The sequence below is a fragment of the Terrapene carolina genome, unplaced genomic scaffold (assembly GCF_002925995.2).
Source record: "Terrapene carolina triunguis isolate 2854851 unplaced genomic scaffold, T_m_triunguis-2.0 Scaffold865, whole genome shotgun sequence".
Classification (NCBI taxonomy): domain Eukaryota; kingdom Metazoa; phylum Chordata; order Testudines; family Emydidae; genus Terrapene; species Terrapene triunguis.
Window position 1 is genome coordinate 50794 of NW_020665216.1, and position 7598 is coordinate 58391.

Here is a 7598-nt window from a genome sequence, read left to right on the forward strand (position 1 = left end):
CCCCCTGCTGACCTTCCGCCCCGCTCCCTGCAGCACAGCGCCCCCTAGTGCCAGGCTGGGGCATCGGGACCAGCCCTGCCTGCCATGGGAGAGCCCCACCCCGCCCCCTGCAGCACAGCGCCCCCTAGTGCCACCCTGGGGCATTGGGACCAGCCCTGGCTGCCAGCGGAGAGCCCCCACCCCGCCCCCTGCAGCACAGCGCCCCCTAGCGCCCTCTCACTCACACTTGACCTGCAGGTACAGCCCGTTGCGAGCCTGCTGCTGGTTGGGGAAGGTGGCCGTGCACTGCAGGTACTGCCCGTGGTCCTTGTACGAGGGGGTGTAGCTCAGCTCCGACTCCGCCCGCCAGCCGCCCCCCGCCAGCCGCTCGTGGCTGGTCACCGCTTTGCCCCTTCCGGGGCTCCAGCCCAGGCTGGGAGGGGCCGAGGGGCAGGTGTGGCGGATGGAGCAGGTGATGGTGGTTCGGTCGCCCTCGATCAGCACCCCGGGGTCGCTCAGCATCAGCGGGTCTGGAGTGTCTGGGGGAGACAGACGGGGAGGGTGTCACAGACTGCGGCGAGTGATCAGCCTCTGATTCAGCCACCTCTGGGGTGGGTCACAGGCGCTGCTTATACAGGGGCTCCTCGCCCGGCGCCAAGATGCAGCCGCCTCTGGGGTGGGGCAGCTGTTTATACAAGGACCCCTCCCTAATGCTGAGATGCAGCCGCCTCTGGGGTGGGGTGCAGGGACTGCGTTCTCCCCCTGGCTCTGGGAGGGGAGTGGGGTCTAGTGGTTAGAGCAGGGAGCGTTGCTGAGGTCTGTGCTTTTAATGGCTGGTAACAGAGGAAGCAGTTTTGGGGGAAGGGCTGGGGGAGGAAGTGGGGCTCCTGGGGGCTGTGCAGGGAGCTCTGTGTTTTTCCTTGATGTGGTGTCTGCATATGGGGTTGGACGGCTGTTTATACAGGCATCCTGCAATGTGACCGCCTCTGGGGTGGAACCCTCTGCTGCCAGCCTCCCTTTGGCTGTATCCCTGGGGCTGCCCTGTGCGAGGTGGGCGGGTCTCCAGTTACCTGCCACCTCCACCCGGACTGTGACGTCGTAGAAGCGATGCCTGACAGAGTCGGGGTTGATCCAGACGTAGTAGCTCATGGCGTCCTCGCTCCGCACGGGGCTTAGGCTCAGGGTGCAGTTCCTCATCTCCGGATCCCCCAGCAGCTGCGTCCGGGCCTGGTACTCGGCCAGCACGCTGGCCGTGCCCTTGCTGTTATAGATCTCGGGGTAGCCCCTGCTCCGGTACTGGTACCAGACCACGCTGAATGGACCCCCCAGGGACTCACGGGAGCCGGGGTAGGTGAACGAGCAGGGGATGACCACGCAGGAACCCTTCAGAGCCCGGATGGTCCCAGGGAGCGAGGATGTCCAGGACCCAGAGACATGGCAGTAACACAACGCTGGAAAGACAGAATGCAGCACTGAGGTGCAGCCACCTCTGGGGCGGGGCAGCTGGGGAACAGCTACACATAACGCCACACAGGTACGGCTCGCCTGCGGCCGAGATGCAGCCACCTCTGGGGCGGGGCAGCTAGGGAACAGGGATGGCAGAGACTTACCTTCCAGCAGGGCCAGCAGGAGGCGCTGCCACGTGAGGCTCACAGCGTGTCCGGCCTGGGGGGATCCGGCCATGTCGGGTGGATTGAATTAGGACCCCAGGTGTCCGTCCCCTCCCCCTCTCTGCTGTGAACCCTGGGGGTGGAGAGAGAGCCGTGGGTTATAAGTGGAACTGCTCTAGCCTGGATTGGAGCCAGTGCCTCCCCCATAATGGGAAAGGCCCCATGCCCCATTCTCCGCCCCCCCGAGCCAGCCAGTCCCCGCCCTGGGGCCAGATCGGGGGCCCCGTATCTCACTCGCCCCAGGGACTCGCTCCCCCTTTGCTGTCTCTCCGCCCAGGACGGTCGCAGCCCAAAGCCCTTTGGCTTCATTACGAAAACCCGCAGCTCCTGTTGCTGGAGCCAATCCTGGCAGTGAAACTGGGGCAGGGGGTCACCTGCCCCTCACCCGTCCCAGCTCCTCCCCTAGGAGAGACCCCGCCCCCACCCCAGGGAGCTGCTCACTCCCCTCCATCCCCCCTTCTACAGCAGGGAAACTGAGGCAGCAGCAGAGCTCAAAAGAGAGCCAGGACATCTGGGTTCTCTCCCTGGCTTTGGGAGGGGAGTGGGGTCTAGTGGCTAGAGCAGAGGGGGCTGGGAGCCAGGACTCCTGGGTTCTCTCCCTGGCTCTGGGAGACAAGTGGGCTCTGAGGTCAGGGCTGGGGGAGGGGCGCCAGCAGCAGCCGGGCGCGGGCAGAGCAGACACACAGGGAGACGCATGACCCAGCGCAGTCCCCCCCACTGCTGGCCGCTTGCCCAGGCCCGGCTCGGGGGAGCTCCCGGCCTCTGCACGGACCCAGGCCTCCCTCCCCCGTGCCCCCCATCTCCCTCCACCATCTCCCCACCCACTCGCACCCCCTCCCCTCCCATCTATCCCCACCCATCTAACCCCACCCACTCCCTCTCCCACCCCCAGCCACCCCATCTCCCTCCACCATCTCCCCATCTCCCTCCCCCACCCATCTATCCCCACCCACTCCCTCTCCCACCCCCAGCCACCCCATCTCCCTATCCTCCCCCACACACCCTATCTATTCCTCCGTCCCCCATACACCCCTCTATCTATCCATCCCAATACACCCCCACATGTATCCCCAACCATCCCAACTATCCATCCCCATCCATCCCTCTGTCTATCCATCCATCCATCCACACTTCTAATTATCTACCACTATCTATCCCGGCCTGTCTAGCTATCCGTTACCCCCACCCCCCGCGCTCTGGGCTCCCACACTTCTCTCAGGGCCCAGCCACAGGCTCCTGGTCAGTTTCACTTTCCTGTACCTATTTCTGGTCAGTTTCACTCTCCCGCCCTTGGCCTCCCCATACCCCCTCTGGTCCCGACCCCCCCCCCAGGCTCGGGGTGGCTGATGCTGCGAAGGGGAGTGATGGCGGGGGGCTCAGTCCTTCAGGGTCCCAGCCAAAGAAAACCTGGGGAGGGGGAGCCAGGACTCCTGGGTTCTTGCCCTGGCTCTAGGCGAGGGAAGTGGGGTCCAGGAATTAGTGCAGGGAGGCTGGGAGCCAGGACTCCTGGGTTCTACCCCTGGCTCTGGGACCGGGGGATGGGGTTCTGTCCAACACACCCCACCCTTCCTTCCATTTCTCCCCCCTTCACCCCCATATCCCCCCCCATATCCCCCCTTCACCCCCAACTTGCTGCGCTGGGAATTCCCGGGGGCTCACCAGGCAGGGCCGGCGTCCGGCCGGATCCCAGCGCCCCCAAAGCTGGCCCAAGCCTGGCTCTCGCTGGCTTCCTCTTGCCCTCGTTTTCTCTCCGTCCTCTCTGCGCTCTGGCCAACTATAAATAATTGCTTCACTGTCGCCCTGGGGCCCAGCTGAATCTGTGAGCTGCAGCTCCCGCCCCCCCCGCTTCCCCACAAGTCCCTTTCCTGCCCGGGCCCATGCCGTGGGGGGGGATCGGGGGGGGGGGACACACGTAGGGGCTCCCACCCCCTATACACCCCCATCTTTGGGCCGGCATTGCTGGAATGGAGCAGGAGAGAGACAGAGTGTGAGTGTGTGTCCATGTTTGCGTCCCCTTCCCTGCCCCAGCAGGCCAGGCAGAGCGTGTGTGTGTGTCTGAGACACGCTGCGGGGGTGGTTGTGACACCGGGCAGGTGTGACACTGCCGGGGGTTTCACACAAGGAGATATTCACAGGGCAAAGGCCTCCACTTGGAATGGTCTCGCAGCACCGATAAGGCGACAGATTAACACACACGCTGCTCCATAGACACACACACGCAAATTACACTGAACAGTTAGAGCTACAAACAGAACAGAGAGAGGGAAGAGGTCGGGAGTGAGGGACACCGGCAGGGCTGGGGGGGTGGGGAGCCCAGGGCTGGGATCGCAGGGGCTGTGGGTCGGGAGTGAGGGGCACTGGCAGGGCTGGGGGGGAGCCCAGGGCTGGGCTAGCGGGGGCTGTGGGTCGGGAGTGAGGGGCACCGGCAGAGCTGGGAGGAAGCCCAGGGCTGGGCTAGCAGGGGCTGTGGGTCGGGAGTGAGGGGCACCGGTAGAGCTGGGGGAGGGCTCATTGCCAGGTGACTAGCGGAGACCAGAGCAGACACCACATCAAGGAAAAACACAGAGCTCCCTGCACAGCCCCGCAGAGCCCCACTTCTGCCCCCTGCCCCAGGCTGGGCCCAGCTCTTCCCCCCAAAACTGCTTCCTCTGTTACCAGCCATTAAAAGCACCGACCTCAACAACACTCCCTGCTCTAACCACTAGACCCCACTCCCCTCCCAGAGCTAGGGGGAGAACCCAGGAGTCCTGGCTCTGAGGCCGTCCCCCCTGCTCTAACCACTAGATCCCACTCCCCTCCCAGAGCTGGGGGAGAACCCAGGAGTCCTGGCTCTGAGACCGTCCCCCCTGCTCTAACCACTAGACCCCACTCCCCTCCCAGAGCTAGGGGGAGAACCCAGGAGTCCTGGCTCTCACCCAGGGAGGGAGGGGCTATTACCCAACAAGGCCTTTGCTGATTGTGGTTAATGATTGAGCCAAAGGTTGCTCTGGCTAGAGCTGAGATCCTGCCCCACCCCGGGAGCAGCAGGGCTCAGGGGCTTTGCAGACCCAGCTGGACCCAGGTAGGACCCACAACACCACTGCCCTGTCCCGCCGGGAGCAGGATGGAGCCTAGTGATTACAGCAGAGGGGGGGTTGGGAGCTAAGACGCCTGGGTTCTCTCCTGGCTCTGGGAGGGGTGGGGGATTAATGGTTGGAGCAGAGGGGGCTGGGAGGGAGCCCGGACTCCTGGGTTCTATCCCAGCTCAGGGGGAAGGGGGGGTCTAGTGGGTTAGAGCGGGGGCAGGGCTGGGAGTTCAGTCCCCATGGCCCAGATCCAGCCCTCACCTGTCTGCTGGGGCTGCTGGCAAGGGGGTGGTGAGCTCCCCTGGGGGGGGGGGACGTGGTCCCTCTCCTGGGACAGGGCTGAGACTGGACACACTCACTTCACAGACAGGACCATGACACTGAAAGAGCCCAGAGTGAATCCCCCACTGGGGCTGGATCAGAGCCGGCGCCCCCTAGAGGCAAAAGGCCCCGTGCCCCATTCCCTGCTCCCCCCCCCCACCAGTCACCCCACCCCCCGTTCAGTGACTGGAGGGCTCTAGCAGTGGAATGAAGGTCAAGTTCTCTGCTCCTTGGAGTGAGCGGAGATAAGACGCCCCGCCCCACCCCGCCCTCCCCACATCATCCACCCCCTGTCACAGCCCAGCTGAGCTGCCAAGCCAGGACCGGCTGGGTGGGTGACGGGACGGGAGACCAGCTGCAGGGAGCGCTGTGCTGCAGGGCGGGGGGCTCTCCCCCAGCAGTCAGGGCTGGCCCCAATGCCCCAGGGCAGCGCTAGGGGGCGCTGTGCTGCAGGGAGGGGCTCAGGACGGGGCGCTCTCCCCTCCAATTTAGACCATTCATCACATTTTCCTGGCTCTGGGAGGGGAGTGGGGGCTAGTGGTTAGAGCAGGGGAGGGGGGCTGGGAGCCAGGACTCCTGGGTTCTCTCTCTGTCTCTCCCCTGCAGATGCCTGCCCCACAGCATTACCCCGAGCTGATCCAGCAGCACCAGCAGGCCCTGCTCTGCTGGATCAAGGGGAACCCCCAGCCCCTGCTGCGTCGGCTCCACGACACCAAGGTGCTGAGCCAGGCCGAGTACTTCGCCCTGCTGGAGACGGCCCCCGAGATGAACCAGGTCATCGCGCTGCTGGAGTCGGTCAGCCAGGGTGTCGAGCGGAGCCGGTGCTTCCTGGAGGCGCTGCGGGAGCTGCAGGAGGAATACGGCGCCGAGCTCCAGCAATGGCTGAAGGAGAAGTACCCGGAGAAAAAGAGACCGTGTCCTCCATTGCAACCAGGTACGGGGCCTGTCCCCTCTAGGGGGCACCAGCTCCCACCCAGCCCCAAGGCAGGGCACTGCCTGGCTCAGGGGGGTGGGGAGTGGGACACGTGGCCTGTCCCCTCTAGGGGGCACCAGCTCCCACCCAGCCCCAGGGCGGGGCACTGCCTGGCTCAGGGGGGTGGGACACGTGGCCTGTCCCCTCTAGGGGGCGCCAGCTCCCACCCAGCCCCAGGGCAGGGCACTGCCTGGATCAGGGGAGTGGGGCACGTGGCCTGTCCCCTCTAGGGGGCGCCAGCTCCCACCCAGCCCCAAGGCAGGGCACTGCCTGGATCAGGGGGGTGGGACACGTGGCCTGTCCCCTCCAGGGGGGCGCCAGCTCCCACCCAGCCCCAGGGTGGGGCACTGCCTGGCTCAGGGGGGCTGGCACTGGGGGCTGCATCGGTAATTTGGGGGAAATCACAGGAAAGCCATAAGGTTCTGCCTCACGTCAGCCATCGCTGTGTCCTGGTGTCTTTCCCATCCCTTCCTCCAGCTTTCCGTCTTCAACCATCCCTCCGTCTACCTGGCTTTCTTTTACAGCCATCCATGTGGCCAGCCGTGGTTTTATGTCCCTCCAACCTGCCGTCCAAACAGCCTGTTTGATATCCATCATCCTTCCATCTTTCTGTACCCAGCCAGCCTTCCGATCCACCCACCCGTCCACCCATCCTTCTCTATTTCCATCCACCCATCCATCCATCCATCCATCAACCCCCCCATCCATCCGTCCATCCATCCAACCTTCAACCCGACCTTCCACCCATCCAATCCCTCATCCATCCATCCATCAACCCAACCTTCCACCCATCCTTCTCTAGTTCCATTCACCCACCCACCCACCTATCCTTCTTTTATAGCTATCCATACAAACAACTGCCCTTTTTTCCATCTATCCATCCAACCCCCCCACCCATCCAACTTTCCATCCATCCTTCTTTTACTGCTACCCATACATACATCCAATTATCCTTCTTTATATCCATCCATCCACCCATGCAACTTCTTTATATCCATCCACCCATCACAGGATTCTCTACTCACCGCTGGAGCGCCTCCTCCTGGCTCCTTGGAGGATTAGCGCTTTCCAGGTCCGATGCCCCTTCTGCAGGGTTGCGCCCCCTGCCCTTCAAGGCTCGGCCCTCTGGCCAGCTCACCCTGGGTTTTCCCCCTTCCAGGGTATCAAAGTCTTTCCATAGTAACTGTCTCCAGCTGTCTTCTCAGTCACTGCCCAGGTGGCACCACTTCCCCAGGGGCTGGTGGGTAACACGGACCCAGCCTCTATTCCAGGTTCCAGCCCAGCAACCTTCTAATCCACAGCCAAGGTCTGCACCATCTTAAACCTCGCTGCCCTTTCCCTGCCCTTCTCCCCCGGCTCCCTTCCTTCCCTCGCTAACATCCAGACAGTGGCTGCAGGCTCCTTCCTTGCAGCCCCCTTCTGCTGCGAGTTTCCTGGCTTTATCCCAGCCCCGCCTGTTCCCACTCAGCCGGGCTCCATCACCAGTCAGGGGTTACTTCATCCACTCAGTTCCCCGTAGCTGTGGCCTACACGGTTAACTGGCCCCTTCTCAGCCTCATCCCATCTTTTTTATATCCATCCATCCATCCA

At 63.7% G+C, this 7598-nt stretch overlaps 1 protein-coding gene across 1 annotated transcript in view; it reads left to right on the plus strand.

The window, feature by feature from the left end:
- The first annotated feature begins 4664 nt into the window (after window positions 1-4664).
- LOC112122338 (NACHT, LRR and PYD domains-containing protein 12-like) overlaps window positions 4665-7598 on the plus strand; it is a 6670-nt gene continuing 3736 nt past the window's right edge. The window contains exons 1-2 of the mRNA XM_026660930.2: window positions 4665-4710; window positions 5642-5969. Of these exons, the coding sequence (XP_026516715.1) occupies window positions 5642-5969 (328 nt within the window). The 5' untranslated portion in view covers window positions 4665-4710. The remainder of the gene's footprint in view (window positions 4711-5641; window positions 5970-7598) is intronic.